The sequence below is a fragment of the Eubalaena glacialis genome, chromosome 10 (assembly GCF_028564815.1).
Source record: "Eubalaena glacialis isolate mEubGla1 chromosome 10, mEubGla1.1.hap2.+ XY, whole genome shotgun sequence".
Lineage (NCBI taxonomy): Eukaryota > Metazoa > Chordata > Mammalia > Artiodactyla > Balaenidae > Eubalaena > Eubalaena glacialis.
Window position 1 is genome coordinate 82,777,042 of NC_083725.1, and position 21,231 is coordinate 82,798,272.

The 21,231-nt window shown below is 50.6% G+C and overlaps 1 protein-coding gene across 1 annotated transcript in view; it reads right to left on the minus strand.

Annotated features, from left to right (window-relative positions):
* The window catches only part of USH1C (USH1 protein network component harmonin), a 52,525-nt gene extending 33,521 nt beyond the window's left edge, over positions 1–19,004 (minus strand). Inside the window, exons 1-8 of the mRNA XM_061201508.1 lie at positions 18,875–19,004; positions 7,721–7,788; positions 6,115–6,258; positions 5,839–5,977; positions 2,024–2,132; positions 1,873–1,897; positions 1,622–1,679; positions 1,229–1,323 (exon numbers count right to left, since the gene is read on the minus strand). Coding sequence (XP_061057491.1) covers positions 1,229–1,323; positions 1,622–1,679; positions 1,873–1,897; positions 2,024–2,132; positions 5,839–5,977; positions 6,115–6,258; positions 7,721–7,788; positions 18,875–18,910 — 674 coding nt within the window. The 5' untranslated portion in view covers positions 18,911–19,004. The remainder of the gene's footprint in view (positions 1–1,228; positions 1,324–1,621; positions 1,680–1,872; positions 1,898–2,023; positions 2,133–5,838; positions 5,978–6,114; positions 6,259–7,720; positions 7,789–18,874) is intronic.
* Positions 19,005–21,231: the final 2,227 nt, after the last annotated feature.

The following is a 21,231-nucleotide window of genomic DNA, read 5'->3' on the forward strand; positions in this document are numbered from 1 at the left end:
CCACCACTAATTGATTAGAGATAGCACAGGACAGAAAACTTATTTGCCATGCCTGACCCAGAATGCAGCTCCATGACAGAGTCCCTCAATACTGTAACTATTTATGTGGTTGGCTTCTATATTAAGCTATAATTTCTTAGAAAGGAGGGACTTTTTTTTTTTTATCACTTATGCTTGTCAGAAAAGTGTTGAATAACTGTGATGGAATGGAAATAAGAAGAATAACTTAGGGAATTCCCTGGTGGTCCAGTGGTTAGGACTCTGCGCTTTCACTGACGAGGGCCCAGATTCAATCTCTGGTCGGGGAACTAGGATTGCACAAGCCTCGTGGTGCGGTCAAAAAAAAAAAAAAAGACAAATAATAATAGCTAATATTTACGAACTGCTTACTACCTGCCAGGCACTAAGCTTGGTACTTCATTCTGTCATCTCACTCTTCCTCACAACAGCCTTGTGATATGGGGACTATTACTGCTGATGTATAGAGAAAGAAACTGAGGGGACTTCCCTGGTGGCACAGTGGTTAAGACTGTGCTCCCAATGCAGGGAGCGTGGGTTTGACCCCTGGTCAGGGAACTAGATCCCACATGCATGCCGCAACTAAGAATTCGCATGCCACAACTAAGGAGCCCACGTGCTGCAACTAAGGAGCTGGTGAGCTGCAACTAAGGAGCCCACCTGCCGCAACTAAGACCTGATGCAACCAAAACAAACAAACAAACAAATAAATAAATAAAAGAAACTGAGGGTCGGGGTGGTTAAGTAACTAGTCCAAGGTTCTAGAGCTCATAGGTGGCACAGTAGGGCCTGGAACCTAGATCTCTAACTGCAGTACCTGTGTGCTTAACAAGAATGCCCCATGAGACCCAATGCCTGTTTGCAACTCCCTGGCTGCCTCCTAAGGAAGCCACAAGGTAATAAGTGAGAAGGGAACTGTGACAGAGATGACCAGCTTGACAGGCTCCTTTTGCATGACTCGAGGGCCCACCAAAGGAACATGGCTCTGCCTTTGGGCCTCAGTTTCCTCCTCTGTAAAATAGGCCTGTTAGAGCTGTCCCTCTGGCCCTACAGGGCTGTTGTGAAGCTCAGAGGGGAAATCAAGCACCAAGAAGTGTCATCACTAGTGGACAAAAGTCTCCTCAGAAGCAGCAGTGAGAAGGGAGTGGTGTGAGGGACCTATTGGGGTCTGCTGGCCATGAGTGAGCCCCAGGGCGCACCTGCCACCCACCTGCAGCCAAGGCCCCGGGAGCCCACCAGGCTGATGAAGACCTTCTTCTCCTTGTTTTCCTGACTGCTGGGGGAGCCCAGGCTGGTCCGCCCACCCTGAGGGAGGGAGACGATAAGGTCACTGGGTGTCCGCATTGTGCAAGGGATCTCCTGTGCTCATAAGGCCTTCAGGGCGAGCATTGTTGTCCCCACATGAGCCCGACTGCCGTTTTGTCCCTGGGAGTGTGTGTCTATACCAGCTGGGCCACCACCCACAGGGGCATTCTGGATGTGCTGGGGGCCTATATGAAGCCCCTGAGAACACATCCCTAGAGCAGGCCTTCCTTCAGGACCAGCTACCCCTCCTTGAAGACCACCCCATCCAGCCGCCATCACCGGCGGTCCTGACCCTTACCCCAGATTCCGACACAAACTGATCCACATACTGCCATTTGAGGGGCTCATCGGGAGAGCTGATGGGAGGGGAAAGTAGAAGGGGGGTCATTAGGGAGAGATGTTTGAGGCACCAGGCCCCAAATCCAAATCTTCCCCATGTGAAGCCTCCACCATCACTGGCCCAGGGGCAGTGCTGGCCAGACCCCAGGCTGATCCCAGGACCCTGAGCCCATAGGGAGGAGTCTGCCTGCAGAGGAGGGTCCTGCTCACCTCTTCACAGGGATCAGGCCGATGTCTGCAGGAGAAAGGCATGAGGGTTAGGATGGCTCCTCTGCCCTCCCTTCCTCCCCTAGGAGCTGGGTACCACCAGGTGCCCCACCCTGCCCCACCGTCAGCACCGCCATGCTCTGGCCTCACTCACGTCTCACTTTGATGGACACAGTCTTCTTGGTGCGGATGAGGTTGATGACCTCCTCATGGGTGCAGGAGGAGATGGAATACCCATTGATCCGGACGATCTCGTCCCCTACCTTAACCACAGGCAGAGAGAAGACGCACCAGGGTGAGGAAGCATTGGGCAGCTGGGCAGGCTCATGGCCAGATACTCCTGGCCTGCTCTCCAGGAGTCTTTCTGCCCATTTTACAGATGGGGGAACCAAGACGGGGGCGAGGGGCACAGAGAGCGGGTAGCAGAGCTGGGAGGAGAAGTCAGGATTCTGTACCCTCACTCTGTCCCTTCCACCCACTGGGGCACCATCAGGTTCTGGAATTCATGCGAAGGGCGACCCTCCAACAAGATTCAAGCAGCTCTTCCCTGGTCTTTGTCCTCTGAGCACCTTGGCCCTGGGGATCAGTCCTGAAGCTCCCCATTTAATAACTACAGGGCCAGAAGGATCCTCAGACATCAGTTGAAACTGAGGCCCAGGAGGTGATGTTTTGTCCACAGTCACAGTCATTAGCTACAGAGCAGGGACTGGATCGTGGACAACCCTCTCCAGCCTGAAGCCAGTGCAGGTCAGCTGGCGGCCTACCTCACACCACACATGCTGACCCTTTAGAGACTTGTTGGTATGTGTAGGGGACGCAGCTTGATTCTCAGTGAGGTCTGGGGGCTGGGTGGGCACATAGCCTCTGAGGGGTCCTCCAGGCCAACACCTACCCTTTACAACACCCCCCCGAGTCACCTTCTCCCTATTGTCACCCGAACACTTCCCTTCCACACCTGGACCCAGACCCCAGTCTTCTCAGCGGTCTGGCAAGGGGCTCAAAGAGGTGACATGGGGGCGGGGCGGGGGGCGGTCACTAAAGACCCCTCTAGGTTTCTGGGGACTTCTCATGGAAGGAGAATGGCTGGACGGCCTCCTTGCACCAGTTCTTCACAACAACTCTGCGTGTCTGTTAATCAGATGAGGAAACTGAGGCTCAGAGAGGTGAGGTGACTTGCTCAAGGTCATCCAGCTAGTAAACAGTGTTGCTGAGATTTGACATCAGGGCTCCCTGACAGACAATTGTTGTCTCTTGGGTGTCTGGAAGCAGAAAAGAAGGGAATCTGGCCAAGCTTGGCTGCAGTTCCCTGTGTCCTGTCCTCTCTGGATCCTTGCCACTTGACAGAGCCCTCAAGTCCCATAGGAAAGGCAGGGATAACTCTGTCCATTTTACAGCTGGGACAGCCAAGGCACACAGAATTATTCTCTAGCCCTGGACTATACAGCAAGTTGTGCAGGGCAGAGGATGTAGGTTCAGACAGGATACACTCGGACAAAAATCTAAAATAACTCCAGTAGGGGGACAAGTGCAGAGATGGAGGAGTCCCAGGGCTGGGTCCAAGCCCCCCACTTGGGGTCCAGCCTCACAGGTCAAATCAGCGGGGCCTTCAGTTGAGCCAGGCTGTATCTGAACGTGCCCCTCCCCCGCCCTCAGACATGCGATCTCCCCAGAAACATGAACCCCACCCAGACAGGTGAATGGATGCAGATGTTTTCCCCAAGCTGCTCTGAGTGAAGCTCCCTGTGTTGTTCCTAAAGGGAACCTGCCCGGGACCCCAGTGGAATGATTCCCACACAACCCCCAGCTCAGCTTGCAGGATTGGCTTTCCTCTCCCTCTCGCTCCCGCGTGGAGCCCTGCAAAAGGCCCTTTGTGCAAGGGCCACAGTGAAATGACGATCTGAGGGACAGCGGCACAAAGGAGAGATGAGCCCGTTAACCCGAGAAAGGGTTGATAATTCGTAAGCCTGAGAAACAGGCAGGAAGGTAAAAGTCTAAGTTTCATTAAAATGCCCTGATGCCCCAATCATGGAGGAGTCGTTGAGAAATGCTTGTCCTAGGAGGAGACCTCACCCTGGAAAAAAAAGAGGGCTCAGCTGACGCCAAGAGAAGAGCTCATTATGTTTTTTCTCTGGCTGTGTTTCTGGGCTGGAAAATGTGCGGCACAGGAGAGGAATAATGAACGGGCTGAAATTTCAGACGCTACCAGTGAGCCGTGAGACAGGGATTTAGAACAAAGCAATGTCTGTCAGCTCCCAGTTTCCACCTCCCACTCCACGGTGTCTTGTACCATTAGCCTTCAGGGGCCCTGAAGCCCCTGGCTTGGCAGCCCAGATTGGGATGCTGGTAACAAACACGCTAGAAGCTCTGGGCGGGGGTGGGAGGGCCTCTTCTGTTTGGACATATAAAAACACAGCTCTGGGCTCTGGCAGGAGTGAGACCTGGAGGTCTGCCCATCTCTGCCCAGACACTGAGGTGTGGCGACCCCAAGGGAGGGGCCCCTGGGGTGCTGAAGAGAGATCCCTGGACTTGGCAGTCAGGAGACCCAGGTTCAAATCCTGGCTTTACCACTTACTGGCTGTGTGACTCTAGTCAAGTCCCTGATCTTCTATCAACTCTGTAAAATAGGGATGATAACGCCAAGGCATACAATGAGAACTGGTTGTCAGCATGTTACCTGGCACATTATAGGTGTTTATTAAATCTCCCTCTCTGCTTGCTTAACAAACACGCAGCATTAACTGGTATATATAGAATGGATAAACAGCAAGGTCCTATGGTATAGCACAGGGAACTATATTCAATATCCAGTGATAAACCACAATGAAAAATAATATGAAAAAGAATGTATATATGTTTATAACTGAGTCACTTTGCTGTACAGCAGTAATTAACACAACATTGTAAATCAACTACACTTCAATAAAAAGAATACATTTAGAAAAAAATAATACATTCATATGATTCAAAAGCCAAATAATATTAAAAGACGTAGCCTTAAAAGACTCAATCTCACCTTATCCCCCATCCACTCCAGTTCCCCGTCCAACAAGTAACTGCTTTTCATTGTGTGTGTGTGTGTGTGTCTGTGTGTGTGTGTCTGTGTGTGTGTTTCCTTAAGCAAACACAAACAGAAATCATATATATTCTGGGAGCGTAAAATACATGTTGTTTTCTGCAAACTAACACACAGCATTTATGTGCCAGATACTGATGCAAGTACTTTGTAATATGAATACATTTATTCCAGCATAACAACCTGATGAGGTAAGTAGTATTATCAACATCCCATTTTACAGATGAGGAAACTGAGGCAGGGGGTTAAGTAATTTCACCAAAGTCACACAGCTAATGAATAGCAAAGCCAGGACAGTCCATCTCCAGAGTCTATGCTCTGAAGCACTGCACTATGCCAGTATTTCCTTTTCCCTTCCAGGGAGAAGGCTATGTGTCCAGAACTTCAGGTGTCAGGACATAATTATGCTCTTCCTTCAGACATAAGGGAGGTGGGGTGCAGTGCAGCAGGGGCAGCAGCAGCTGGGAGCCAGGTTCTCAGATCCACTCAAGAAAACAGGCAACACACTACTATATACAAAATAGATAAGGACATACTGTACAGCACAGGGAACTCTACCCAATACTCTATAATGGCCTATATGGGAAAAGAACCTAAAAAAGAATGGATATATGTATATGTGTAACTGATTCACTTTGCTGTACACCTGAAACTAAGATAACATTGTAAATCAACTATACTCCAATAAAAATTGAAAAAAGAAAACAGGCAAGTGCCTGCAGCCAGACTTCTATAGGCCCGAGGACAATCTGTCAGGATACGTCACCCTTTTCCTCTCCCAAAGGCTCAGAAGGGCGAGGTGACCACGTTACACCACACAGCCTAGTGAGTGAATGAGGAGGAGGCAGGAAGCCTGAGGGCTTGGTCCCCACATCCCCCGAGCTCTGCTCACTCACCTGGAGCCCGACGCTGTCTGCCTGGCCGCCTTTGATGAGGTGGGAGATGAAGAGCCCGCAGCCGAACTCGAGGCCGCCACGCACGCTAAGGCCGAGGCCTTCGGGGTGCAGTCGGTCCAGACGCACCTCCTTCAGCTTCCTGCCATGGGAGGAGGGGCCGGTGACGGCCCAGCTCTGGCCTGATGGCCAGCGCTGCCCCATCCACTCGTGAGCGACCCTGTCCATCCCAGGGTGACCTCTCCCACCCCCGCCTCCAGCCTGTGGCTCCCTCCGCACCTGGAGCGCCGGGGGGTTAGTTGGTCGTACTCCACCTGGTGCTTCAGTGGGATCAGAGGCCTGATGGCGTCAAACAGGGGCAGGCGGCTGGGCTCGTTGATGACCAGCTTCAGGTCTCCCACAAGCACAGCCACGTCCATCGTTCTGCAGAGACACAGGGACCCTGAAGCCTCCCCCTTAGCCATGACCTCTGAGACCCAAGGATCCCCAGAGGAAGCATCCCTGGGCTGGGTCCCCACCCACTGGGCCCAGGCCTTGGAATTGAGGAGAACTCTCCTGAAAAGCCCAGAGCCCCTAACGATGGGTTGGGTGCCTCAGAAGAGTTTGTTCTCCCATGTAAGTATCTCAAGGAAACCATCGAAGTAGGGGTTGTTAACCCGTCCTGCGGATGAAATCAAGCCAGGATTCAAAGTCAGCTCTGCCTAGTTCTGAAGCCCAGCATCCTTCCAGACAGGAAACCTCTGTGAGATGGCGGTGAGCCCTCTCATCCCCTTGTTTCCTGCTCTGAGCTGCAGCCTCATACTATCCCTCACAAGCCTCCACCTCAGACCGCTCAGACCCTCAACGTCTGGGGCCAGCACTTCTCCAGCTGCCAGCTGACTGGCTCACTCTCAGCCCATCTTTTTTTAAAATGTAAATTGCTCCCCTTCTCAAAACCCTTCGATGGCTCCCCACTGCCCAGAGGACACAGTCCATCCTTCTTGGCAGGCTCAGGGCCTCCATGACCTGTTTCTGTGGAACTGCCCAGGCTGGTGGCTCTTATGGTCTCTGTGTGTCCCAGTTCTACTCCCCCAGATCACTCATCACCTCCCAGTCACAACCTGTGCTTTCACATCTCTAAACCATTGCTAATGTTGATCTCTCATCCTGGAATGTCCTTCCCTGATATTTCCACCCAGCAAAATCCTTCTTACCCTTCAAAAACCTAGCTCAAGCCTTCTTGATCCTCCCTCCACAGTTAGAACTGAGACCTCCTTTCTTTACATTCCTGCTTTTACCTCTACTCAGCAGTTATTTTACTTGTATTAGTTGTATTATTGTGTTACTTGTGTTACTTGTATTATTTAACTTGTATTAGTTGCTAGTGTCTGTCCATCTCCCCCAACTAAGCCACAAGTTAGTTGAGGAAAGGAAGTAGATATTCATTTCCAGATTCTGCATGGTGCCCGGCCAGTGGCAGGAGCTTATAAACGTTGCTGAATGAATCAAAAAGCGGGTGAGCGATAACAGACATCTGACGCTGGCACTGGGACCAGCTGGCATTTCCTGTCCTATCCCAGCAATCACACTCTGTTGAACCTATCTGGCTACTTTACAGCCTCCCCCATCAGACTGTAAGCAACTCGATGGCAGCAACCAGCCTGTCTTGCTTATACGTGTACCCCATCCCCTAGCACAGAGGCATGCACAGTGTATTCGTGTAAATATTTGCTGAGACAAGTGAATGGCGTGTCTATCTGATTCCCAGGAACACCGAGCATCAGCCTCCCTGAGCCCCCCAGGATAGGAAGGGGAGGTCCTCCTGTCTCAGAACAATCCATCCCAGGATTCCCTGAAGACAGAGGTATCCGGGGTGGCCCACAGGAGCTGGACCCAGTACACTTACTGGTGGTACATCCGCAACACATCGTAGAGATAGTCCTTTTCTGCATCATTTTCAATCAGAAAATCCACCTGGAAAACCCAAAGGCAGAATTACAGCTCCAGGCCCAGCACCCCGATAGCAGATCCCAGGGAAGGGGAGGCCCCTGCTGGGGGACCTCCTCCACATCTCCTCAGGGCTGTGAGACGAGGAAGGAAGCCAGAGCCAGGGTGGCCCCCTGACTCCAACACATCAGACTGTGCAGACCACCCCGATGTGGCCCCAGGAGTACCTCTAAGCATCCGATGTGGTCAGGCTGAGCCTCGTCCCCAGGTGCAGTGATGTGTGTGCACACAGGGACAGTGTGTGCACATCATACATGTGAACGAATATCATACATGTGAACCCCCATGTGACAGCGATGCACTCCCATGGCAGCCGTGCTGCCGATCACCTCCATGGCTATGTCACCTGTGTCCAGTGTGGCAACACCAATGTCAGCTCCCCACTCTGGAAGAAGCCCACTGTCTTACCTGATGGTGGCTGTAGTGCCGGATAACTGCTTTCAGAAAGGATTTAGGCCACTTGCTCAGATAGCACATCCCACCCGCCGGGAGCACCCGACCACTGAATTCTTCCTTGTCCAGTCCTGGCCTAAGCTGGGTTGGCCCTGACTTCTGGTCACTCCTTCCCCTTCCCAGGCCCCTGTATGCCTCCCCCCCGCCACCCCAAGGGGAGAATCGGGTTACATTATTTCAACTTCACTGACGTCAATGGCTGGGAGTCCAAGGTCAGGGTCAAGAGCTGTTTCATTAGCACCTCAATCCCAGGGGAGCTGGTGGGCCAGGAGCCCCAGATTCCACTCCCTGGGACAGCTCAGTGTGAATCTCTGTGCACTATATCCTTAGCTCTCTCTCCAGCCCAGGACTGAGTAAGAGGGCAGGGTGGAGGCTCGAGGGGTCCTTGGGCCCCTCCCTCCTCCAGCCTCCAGGCCCAACAGCATGGTCCAGGGCCTCAGCCCACAGAGGGAGAAGCTGCTGCTGGAAGCTGCAAGCTCCCACCTGATTGGTCCTCAGAGGAGGGCCAGGGCATCTTTGCCTTTTTCTATGGGTATCTTAAGGATTCTGGAAGGTTGGGGGAAATCTGTCTGTCCCAACACAGAGAGGACGTACTGGGCCCAGCCCTTGGGATTTCTGGGCTGAACAGGAGGGGTACAGAATACAGATTTCTTGTCTCCACCTAGCTGTACCCCCTTCCCTCTAGAATTAGGCTGAGCATTTCATTAAAGATGAGAATAACCTAGGAGGCTTGCCCTGCACTCAGTGACTCACAGTTGGGCTTCAGCAGCTATAGAAGTTTATCCCACCTGCTCCAAGAAGGGCACTGCTGCTTTCTCCTACTTCACTGCCCCTCTCCTCCAGGCCAGGGGCTCCCAGCTAGCCAGAGATGGGGGACAGAAGCATCAGCTACAGTGGGTGGTACTGAATCTTAGGTGGTAGCCTGGGCTTTTACACACACCACAGAAGTGGGTGCCTCCAAAAGCTCATCTCTATGAGGACCCAGCCTGGACTCTCTCTCCCTACTCTGCCTGGGCCTGCAAGAGAGGGGTGGGGAACAGCACCAAGATAGGCCTGGGCTGCCCACATGTGGCTGTGGAAGAGGAGTCTGAGCAGAGAAAAATTCTGAATTTCCCTAGGATCAGGGGCCAGAAATATTTAAATAAATTGGATCATATCACTTGAGTACTTAAGAGCTTCTCATTGTACTCAAAACAAAATTCAAATCCAAATTCCTTACCTTAACTTATCAAAGCCCAACTTCAGCTCCTGACTGGCTGCATGGGGCCTCCTTTCAGTGCTTCCCACAGGCCACACTCGCTCTAGCCTCAGGGCCATCGCATGTGCTGTTCTCTCTGCCTGGACTGCTTCCCCTCTTCCCTGCATGGCTGGCCTCCTCCCCAGGGAGGTCTCCCTGCTCATCTACCTAAACAGAACCCACTCCCACACCCTAGAGATGCTTCAATTCCTTCACCGTAACAGTCACAATTTGTAATTAAAGGCTTGCTTTTTTGTGAATTGGTCTGTTTCCTTCATCAGACAGAAAACCCCATGAGGGAAAGATGAGGTCTGTTTGTTCCAAATCTCTTGTGCCTAATGCATAGTAAGTGGTCAATAAATAAGCATCAAATGGATTCGTCCATCCCCCTGCCTCCTGGTACATCCACAATCAGATGGGAGAAAGGGAATCACTGGAACAGAAGGGGAAGGGAAATAATATTTGCATCATGGGATGGCACCAGGAGCTTTTCTGGGCTTTATTCCATTTGTTTATCTCACCAGCCCTACAAGGCCGAAGTTCTCACACCATTTTGCAGATGAGGAAACTTAAGACCAGAGAGGTTAAGCCATCTCACTCAAGGTCTCACAGCTAATAAGAGACAGAGCTAAGATTTGAACCTTGGTCTATCTGATTCCAAAGCCTATGCTCTTCCTGCTGGCACCACTGCGTGGGTGAGTCAGGCCTTCCAGAGAAAATAACTCCAAGGCCTCTTTAGGTCAAAATTTCAAATGCTTTGCTCTCAAGAAGATCTCCCTTATCTCTAATCCCCACCACTCTACTCTGTACTATTAAGAAAACCCTTTGGGTTTGGTTCATAACAAGAAAGAAAACACAACATCTTTTGGATGACTCTTGGAACCGCAGATGTTCTGTTCTCTAAGGAAGCATAAAAATCCCATCTGCTCTGATTGCAGTGAGGAGAGCCCAACCAAAGGGCTTCTAGCTCAATTCCAGCCATGGGTGGTGACATAAGACAAAGGGAAATCTCTTATTGACTGAGGCCTTAAGACTGAAGCTCTCTCCCACCCCTCCTTGCAGAAATGCCTCCTGCTGCATCATTAAATGTAAGAAGTGAGGCACTGTCCTCGGTAGACAGCGATTAGGCACTGGGTGGAGAGTGGGAATGGAAGACAAGGGCAATTTCCAATGTTAGAGTCTAGGGTTCTGCTTTTCTGCCCTCCCGGGCCAAGCATAGAACGCCTGGAGATGCTCTTTGTGGAAACAGCCTATTCCCGGGGGTCCCAGGCTCCCGGTCCTTGTGGGCAGCCCTCCAATGCTGATCACTGCATCCAGAGGCCCCACTGAGAAACCACATCCTACCAGTCTCCTTCTGAGGCAGCCCGCAAAGTTCAGCTCTTTAGCCTGATGCCCATCCACTCTCACCGCTTAGGTCACTCCAATCCTGGCCTTCAGTTCTGCCCTTACCTGCTCCTCCAGGGTCATCTCCATCATTCCCCAAGTGGGACTCAGGCTGCAGCTGAACAGACCCTTCCCCCAACATATTGGAACCTTCCCATCCTCACTCAGAATGTTTCATCGACCCCCAGAAATTCAACTCGTCCATTTAAAAAATTATCCACATACCATTATATCTGGGAAAACATATCCGGTTTATGTAGAATGCTCTTTAAGTACAATGTAAGTGATAAATCAAAATGGTGGTACTCTCGTGACCCTGACCAGTCTCCACCCGGGAATGTCTCCAGAGAGACTCAGGGATAACAGCACTGCTTTGTTCTCTGACCACACCCGAGTGAAAACACACAGTCACACCTCAGTCTCTGGGCTTTAAAAGGCACCGAGAAAGACAACTGAGAAGCATGGAACTTTCTCTAGAAGCCCAAACATGCAGTAACCTCACCACTGTAATTCAAATTTCACTTTTTAAATATTTAAAAAATGTATATGGTATCCCCTCCTCCTGGAATCTGGGTTCAAGCAAACTCCCCAGGAGGGTCTGCCCAGCACCAGTCCAAGGATCAGCTTCAGGGAGCCCTGCCCTTGGGCCCTTTGTACCATTCTCCTGAAACCTTGAGCTCAGGTACCTGTAACCCACCTGGCACAAAGTAGGTCTTCAACAGCACCGTGCCATGCACACAGGTGCACAGTGCTCAGTGTGTCTGCTGAATGACGAATGAACTCCTTCTGCCTTAGACTGGAGCCTTCCTTCCTTCCTCTCTGCCCAGTCGAGTCACCTTCCCATCACTCCTCAGTACACAGCCTCCTGGATCTGTCTTCTCTCAGCTCAGTTCCCACTGCTCACAAAGAGTAGGTCCCAGACCCAAGCAAGAGGGATTGCCCTCCCTCCTCCCTCCTGACCCTTGCCTTCATTTAAGGGGAGTCCAAGCCCCCTCTTCTAGAGTCTTTCCTGACCGTGCCCAGCCCAGAGCCTCCTCACGGGCCTCCCAGCCCGAGGCCCTTCTTGCCCGGCTCCCTCATTCAGTACAGACTCTGCTTACAGACTGGTCACCAAGTCTGAAGAAATTTACTTGCATTATCTTTAACCTCCCAATAACCCTGTAAGTGGATGGATATTATTATCCCCATTAGACAGATGAGGAAATCGAGGCTCAGAGAAGTGGGAGAGATGAGATGCCTGCTGGCTCCAAAACCCCTGCTTGTTTTCTAACTACCACATGATATCCACTTACAGATAGAACTTTCTTGTTTGCATTTGTCCAATACACGTTTACTGAGCACCTACTGTGTGCAAGACCATGTCTTCTTTCTACAGCTAGATTTAGAAAGCTTTTCCTTTTCTTGGATCCCCCTTGATGATGGGCACAGAAGTCCTAAGGAGGCCACCATCTACAAAAAACTGTGTGGGGGTCTCTTTATCACATCAATCCCCCATTCCCACCCACCTTGTGTCTGGTCCCCTCCATCCAGCATGGGCATTCTCTGACAGATGCTCAGCTGGCTCAGTGTTATTGGCCTGCATGGTCGGGGGGGGGGGAGGTGCACCTCCCCCCTCATAAGGTTCAGGCCCCGTGTCTGGGGCAGTGGAGGCAAATTCTGGCTTTGGCCTTGAGCCCTCTCCAGCCTCATCTCCCCGCCTTCCTGCATATGGACTGGTCTTTCAGAACAGCCGCACAGGGGAAGCACACAACTTTCAGCTTATGCAAATTCAACTCCATGCATGCACCCAGCCAAAGATGGAGAAAGAGAGCAAGAAGCAAATTAAATAATGAATGTTGTTCCACTGGGTGACATTTGCCCTCCTGGGGCTGTGGTGGGGATTAAATGAATGAATGTATATAAAGTACTTAGGACAGTGCCCAGGGCTCCAAAATTTCAAGGGCTCTAAAATGTGTGCTGGATCTCTTCCTTTTTGCCCCCAGACCCACAACCCAGCCTCCTCCACCTGGTTTTACGTCCCAGGAAGCTTTGCATGGGCCCCCTGCCCTCTGCTCCCTGCTGTGTTCAGCCAGGGGGTGGTGAGAGGGCCTGGGGAGAAAGGGAGTGGGGTTCTGATTTCCCGGCTCCCTCCATGCTGGACCACCACGAGACAGGTGCCCCCAGCTGAGGCTGCAGCGTCTGACTGGGCGTCTCTCTTGCAGCCATGCTCTCCCTTTTTCTGGAACCCTCTTCCGTTGCCCCTTCAGGAGCCCCTGGCCTCCAGCTGCTGCTCCTCCCAGGCTGTGTTACCACACCTTGTCAGCTCAGCCATCCCTGCCCTTCCCCTTATGCAGTCCCTTCATAAAACTCTTCAGTTTCCCATTTGGATGAGCCACCTGCTTCCTGCTGCGGCCCTGGCTGGTGTGAAACCTTAGCTATTAGTACTGGTGGTACCAGCAGTACTTCTTCTCTGGAGCTTTTCCTCCACCTGCAAGTCTCCTCAAATACCAGCTCTCCTTGGTGAAGTCTTTCCTCAGGCTCCCCCACAAAGCCTGTCCTGTCATTCTCTCTGCATAGGATGGCACTTTGTCCCCACCTCTGCCATGGGACTCACCAAGCTGTGTCGGACTTTCTTTCTTCACCTGCCTGTCTCTCACTAATCTGTATCTGGTCCCGACACAGGCCTAGGGGAAGGTGGGGAGTGAGGCCACAAGCCCCTTCCCCATCTGAGTTTGCACGTCTCTGTGCTTCAGTTTCCTCATCTGTAAAATGGGGATAAAAGTATCTCATAGGACTTCATCCTTCTATGAGAGATTAAAAATTGTTTTTTAAATTATTCATTGAGTTAATAGTTGTTAAATACTTAGAACAGTGCCTGGAAAGTAGCAAGTTCTAAGTGTTTGTTAATTAAACTAAGTAAAAATAAATGAATACAAATTCCATGTTCTCAGCAGCTGGCAGAGAGTGGACCCTCCATAAATGTTGCTGGGATGAATGGATCTAGCTCCACTTCTGCCCAGGGCTTCACATTGTGCATCCCAGATAGTACTGGATTTATCTGACTCCTGTTTTATTGTCCTTCATCTTTTCAAGAGACTCGTGTCATGCTACCTAGTTGGTAGCATTTGACCCAGTGCTGGGCACAGCCGATCACGCCCTTCTTCTGCTGGTTCTCCTGCCTTCCTTGCTGTTTCTTCTCCTCTTCCTCTCCTCTACAGATTGGGGTGCTCCGGGCTCTGTTCTGGGTCTTCTATCTGCCCTGTGTCCCTAAGTGACCTCATCAGTCTCTGGGGTTTAAATACCATGTATTCCCCAAGGATTCACTGAGGCTTATCCTAGCACAGACCTCTCCCCTGATTTTCACACTCCTGCAGCTACTGACCTTTTTTTTTTTTTTTTTAATATATATATATTTTTAAACATCTTTATTGGAGTATAATTGCTTCACAATGGTGTGTTAGTTTCTGCTTTATAACAAAGTGAATCAGCTATACATATACATATATCCCCATATCTCCTCCCTCTTGCGTCTCCCTCCCACCCTCCCTATCCCACCCCTCTAGGTGGTCACAAAGCACCGAGCTGATCTCCCTGTACTATGCGGCTGCTTCCCACTAGCTATCTATTTTACATTTGGTAGTATATATAAGTCCATGCCACTCTCTCACTTCGTCCCAGCTTACCCTTCCCCCTCCTCATGTCCTCAAGTCCATTCTCTACGTCTGCGTCTTTATTCATGTCCTGCTCCTAGGTTCTTCAGAACTATCTTTTTTTTTTTAGATTCCGTATATATGTGTTAGCATACGGTATTTGTTTTTCTCTTTCTGACTTACTTCACTCTGTATGACAGGCTTTAGGTCCACCCACCTCACTACAAATAACTCAATTTCATTTCTTTTCATGGCTGAGTAATATTCCATTGTATATATGTGCCACTCATCTTTATCCATTCATCTGTCGATGGACACTTAGGTTGCTTCCATGTCCTGGCTATTGTAAATAGAGCTGCAATGAACATTTTGGTACATGACTCTTTTTGAATTATGGTTTTCTCAGGGTATATGCCCAGGAGTGGGATTGCTGGGACATATGGTAGTTCTATTCTTAGTTTTTTAAGGAACTTCCATACTCTTCTCCATAGTGGCTGTATCAATTTACATTCCCACCAACAGTGCAAGAGGGCATTCTTAATCACCTCTGTACTTGGAGATCTAAAAGGCATCTCAAACATAAAACATTCAAAATGGAACTCTTGGTTTCCACCACCTCCCGCTCTGCCCCACCAACCTGCTCCTCCTCCCAACACATAGTCTCACCCTTGATACCTTTTTCTCCACACCCACAGCCAATCCCATCAGCAAAGCCTGTCAGGTCTACATTGAACATGTATCCTCGGTCTGGCCACTCCACCTGGTCCAACCCCCGCTCCCCTCCCTGTGCCCTGGGCTACTTCAGAAGCCTCCTAAGTGAGGGTCCCTTTTCTACCCTTGGCCCTCTCAGTCTGTTCTCCACCAGCAGTCAGAGCAATTCTTTTAAAATGTAATTCAGTCACGTCACTCCCCAGCTGGCTTCTCTCACTTAGAACAAAACCCAAAATCCTGAGTATGGCCTATCAGGGCTCCACCACCCCTCTGATCCACGCCCTACCACTCTTCATTCCATAATTCTTCTCGGAAACACCATCCTACTTGCTGTTCCTAAAGAAGGCAAGCAAATGCTTGCCTCAGGGCCTTTGGACTTGCTGTTCCCTCTTCCTGGAATGCTCTTCTACATATATCCCCATGGCTCCTTCCCTCATTTCTTTTATGTCTTTGCTCAAATATCACTTCTTCAGAGAGGTTTTCCTGACTATCCTATAAAAAGTACTATCTCGTCACTCTTTATCCCCTCACCCCAGTTTATTTTTTTCATAGCATTCATTACTACTTGGCATTATATGATACTTTCATATATGATACTTTGGTTTACTTGTTAACTGTCTGTCTTCCCCACTAGAAAGTGCTCTCTAAGAGGGCAGAGATTTTGTTTTGTTATTCAATGGTACTGCCCAGCATATATTAGTAGCTCAGTCAATATTTATTGCATGCATGAATGAATGACTGAATGAATGATTAGCAAATCCCTAGAATGTAGAGGCTCTTTCTGATCTTCTTATTTATCCCCCCAACCTCTTCTGCCAGATGCCTAGCTTTGGGCAGGGTACAGTATAGATGCCCATAAATGCATGATTGCTGAACAGTCAATAAATACTTTTTGAGCAAATGAGTAACCGAGTTCCTGCAACATGCAGATGCAGTGAGCATAGGGGCAGCCTTCTTATGAAAAGCTGGTTCTCTGGGGTAGAAGTCTTAGTCTCTGATGCCCCCTCCCCTCACCTTGGTATCCTGACTCCGAGGCTGTGACCGGGAAGGGCATGCAAGTACTGCTGGTCTGCTGATGGTCTTGGGGAAACTGCACAAGCCCAACAGTCCCTGCTCAATGGCCTGGAGACTGTTGGCTCATCCAACAGGATGCTCTGCAGGTATCAGCTGGGAACAGTGTGGTCATTTACCAAATGGTTACCAAATGACCAGAGCAGCCAGTATTTGAATTCCTATTTAATCCTAACTGTCCTGTGGGGTAAGCACTACGAACCTCATCGCAAAGCTAAGGAAACTAAAGCTCGGCGAGATTAAGTGGCTTGCCCAAGGTCTCACTGGCATTGAGTGACAGGATCGAGATTTGACCCCAGTTCTACCTAACTCCAGACAATAGACAACAGTGGACATTTGTTGAGGCTTCACTAAGTAAAAGGGTCTATTTAAGCTTCCTACACATGTGTAGATCTCATCTAGTACTCACAATGAACTTACTAGTTAAATATTATTGTTATCCCTATTTAACAAATTGGAGAACTGAGGCACAGAGAGGTTAATAACTTGCTCCAGGTCACACAGCACTTTCCATGACAACACACTACCTTTAAAATGTTACCTCCAATGACTAAGAATTTATTTAGATTACAAACCATTCCCAAGGGGTAAATTTGCTCTGAAACGCTAAGGAAGGGACATGGTAGAAAGCAATCAACAGGCAAGGTCTCTCCTCTGCTGCTTCATCCTCTCTCCACAGTTCCTAGATGATCTCCACCCTGGGAGGGGAAGGTTGCTGCTGCCTGCACCCTGGGAGGGGAAGGTTGCTGCTGCCTCCGAAGCAACAGGGCACAAAGTCCAGCCCCGGCCTTGCCCAGCATGCCCTGCCTGCTCACACAGGGGCATTAATAGGTAATGACTTTTGTGATGCGGAAGAGCAGGGCAGTGGAAACACAGAGGCTTGAGGCCCTTTGGAGCCCATGGGGCCTGTGGAAGAGGAATAGGGGCTAACCCAGGGGCTGAGTCAGACACCAGGGACCCCAGATATAATTCTCTCAAAGAGGCAGAGAAAAGTACCCCATGAGGAGAAGACAAAAGAGGACCCAACATTATTTTCAGCCCAGGGGCAGGAAACTGAAATTCAAGCCTGAGTCATCTTGGGGTGGGGGACGGGCAGTTGTGCTCTTTCAACGTGGGTTGCCTGAAATCTACACTCACCAAACGGCCTCAGCGGCTGAAATTTCTCCCCTCACGTCCCTTTGCAACAGGATGCACCGGTGAACACTGTCTCACACTCCCCTTGCTATCTGCCAGCCCCCAAACTCCTGCTTGAACTTACGGTTATCTCTCACCCCTGGGATCCCAAGGCCTCATTTTCAGAAGACTTCCACCAGTATGAGCTGCTCTCTCTGTCCCCCCCACCAAACCTTGATTCCAACACTCAGCACCCAGTTGTGGGTAGTTATTAGTGTAGGGTCTGCCTCCCACCCACATGACCAGCAATTTGAGGACACAGGCTGGGTCTGGCACAGAGTGGGTGCTCAAAACATGTTTCTTAAATGGACAACTGACTGTCGGCCCCTAGCCCCAAGCCCCTGGCTTTTAGCTCCTGTGGCCTCCACACTGGCTGGCTCCTTGGGCTCCCCTGGGCCTCTGTGTGGTGAGAGAGGGGCTAAGCATCCTGACCTTGCCTACCTGACCTCTGCCCCCTCAGGCCTGGGAAGGGGGTTGGCTTGGTCTAAAGACACTGACCCTCTGGGCAGGCCTCAAGGTACTGTCACCCATCCCTCAGGCAGGGCCTATGGGTAGCTCCAGACACCCCTGCCTTTATCCTTGGGCTCTGAGGCATCCTCAGGCCTGGTGGGGTGGTCCACTGGGTCTCTTCAAATGGTCCTCTTTGACCTCAGGGCCTCAGTGACTCCTGCACAGCTCTGGAAACAGTTCTGGAAAGCCTGGGTGAAATCCAGTAGCTTTCCGTGATGGTCTCTGAGGATCCCGGGCCACCAATGAGGCCCCTAACTGGGACACACCAGGCGAGAGCTACCGAAGGCTCTGGCTGACTGCCTGGGCCTCCTTCCTTCCTCCCACTGCCCCCTGGCCAGCCCCAGGTCCTCAGCTACTTCTCAGGCCGTCAGAAATGCCCTTAAGTGGGGAGGGGGCTGCCTGGAGTGCTTTGAACTGGAATTTTGAGGTCAAAAGACAGAAGGAAGCACCCACTTCCCCTCTCTACCAGTCCTCACCTCTCAGACGCTACCCCAAACCCTCTCCACACGTTCCAACAGCCCAGAGCTGGGAGCACCAGCAGGGAGGGGGTTTGCTCGCTATGGGCTATCTCAGAGAAATAGCCTGTCTCAGACCAAGACTGGAAGAAATTCTAACCCCGGAGAAGTCCCAAACCTGGAGCGCAGAAAGAGAAAGGACACTTTAAGGAGATCAGTTTAGTGGTTCTTATACCTAGAGTCCCACTGCACCTCCCTCATTTTACTGGGGATCCCTGCTGGCAACCAAATGACCCTCGGGGTCCCAGCCCACCCAAAGCCCCAGGCCCTGCTGGGAAAGCGAGGGGTGGTGCCGAGGGTGTCCACTTCCCACCCACTCCGCCCCGGACTCCGGGGTCCGGGGCGCTTGAGGGGCCCCTAGCAGCTCTGACCTTGTGCCGGAATTCTCGGGCCACCTTCCGGTCCATGGCTGGGCCAGATCAAACCGCTTGCTACACAACTAGCTCCTTCGGGTGCCCGGCGCTTGGTTGCCCCGAGCCGGCAGAGGCGGCGACCCTGACAGGCGGGGCCTGGGAGGGAGGGGGCGGGGCCTGGGACGGGACGGGACGGGCGGGGCGGGGCGGGGCGGGGCGGGGCGGGGCCGCGGGGAGGCAGGAGGCCCATGTCCTGAATCGCGTCGCCTCTCACTGACGCCCTGGAGCAAACGGACTGGAGTGTGTGTCAGTGATGGTGGCAGCGGTGGTTGGACTTGAGGCTGGCGCTGCTCTTGGAATGGCTCCCAAACTCACGCAGTTGAGGGAAAGGATCTCAGGAAGCTGTCTGTCACCCTTTGCCAGGCATCTCACCTTCAGTGTGCATTCCTCCGTGGGTTTTTCCCACTTGGAAGAAATCTTCTCTTTGTGAATTCCTTGGGGCTGGGTCTTATTGTGGCCCACAAGAGCCTGAACCAGTGGGTGGGAGTGCCCCTTCTTAACTGACTTCCCATCCCACGTTCCCTAGCTCCCCTCCAATCACACACACAGACACACACACACTGAAGCATAGAAGGGCCTGGCAAGGACATCCTGATTTACAGCTGACCTTTACCCAGGGCCCAGGCCCCATCTGGTTCATTTGATTCAATTCAACCAAAGTTTGCTTGACTCCTAGGTCTAGTGCTGGGGTGCAAAGATAATGATGAACCAAACCGGGGACAGACTGAGAGGAAAGAGGGGGCCAGGAGAGGGGTGATAAAAACAGACGTGAATGGAAAGAGTGGGCACTTTTAATTATGGGGCTTGTTCTTGGATTTAACTCAGGGTGAGGGCCTGCCCCCTTTGCACCATGTCAAGGGACAGGGGACAGGAGGTGGACAGCAGCCCAAATCAGTGAACAACTGTAACTTCAGAGGCACCTAAAGACCCCCTCCTCTGCAGCCCACCACCAATAGCTGAAGTTTTGTCAGCAGACTATTTTTATTTGGGCTAAATTATTGCCTAGTTTAAGATATAAATCCTTCCTGGAGAAGAACCTTAAAATATCATCCATGTTCTCCCCTTCGTATTAACTAGTTAAGTCAGAGATAAAAGAATTGTGAGATTTTCAGAGGCCCAGGAAAGACACACAAAATATATTCCCCTCCAACTTACTTTGTTGATTTTCTGCATTTCGTAACTATGTCATATGGCTGTTTATTTCGTATATAGAATCCAGGCAGAGCAGCAAATGCCCTTATGAGGGGAATGCCATCCACTGGCACCCCAATCCTTCTTTTACATGACCACTGCCTCCTGCAGACTCTCTTCTTTAAATGCTTCCTTCTTGGTTTTAGGGACAAAACTGAGTCCTGGTTCTCCTTTCCCATTGTTACTGAGTCCAAGTTCGAACTACTCACTGCACAACAGACCAATAAATTGAGAGACGAGTTGTTGGGGCAAGGAACAGCAACTTCATTTTTTATTTTTATTTTTATTTATTTTTTAAACATCTTTATTGGAGTATAATTGCTTTACAGTGTTGTGTTAGTTTCTGCTGTATAACAAAGTGAATAAGCTATATGCATACATATACCCCCATATCCCCTCCCTCTTGCGCCTCCCTCCGACCCTCCTTATCCCACCCCTCTAGGTGGTCACAAAGCACTGAGCTGATCTCCCTGTGCTATGCGGCTGCTTCCCACTAGCTATCTGTTTTACATGTGGTAGTGTATATATGTCCATGCTGCTCTCTCACTTCGTCCCAGCTTACCCTTCCCCCTCCCCAGCAACTTTATTTTTAAAGCCAGCAGACCAAGAACATGGTGGACTAGTGTCCCAAAGAACCATCTTCCCCGAGTTAGAATTCAGGCTTCTTTTATACTGAAAGGGGAAGGGGTGAGGTTGCAAACTTCTTGGTGCCTGAATTCTTTGTTCGTATAGCTGTCCAGGTAGGTCTGGGTCACAATGTTCCTATAAAGGTCCAACAAGACAAATGTTATTCTCTGTTCTGAAACTTTTTATTTCTACATGAATGGGAAAGTGTTATACCTTTAAAGGTCAGAGCCTTGAGAATGGGCTATCCTGTATATTTCAGGCAATTGGCAACATTCTTAACTTGTAGCAAAAGCAAAAGAATACAAAGGTTAAAGTAAAAGAAACAGCTTCAATATCAGATTTGCCAGAGTCAGATTTGTCCTTCCCTATTACATTATGAGTGTTCTTTTTCTAGCTTCCTCTAAGACAGCCCTGCCTTCACCCATTCCTTAACCAGTGTTCTTTAAGGCTCCATCCTTTGCTCTTTCCTCTTCATCTTCTCATCTAACCCCATGGCT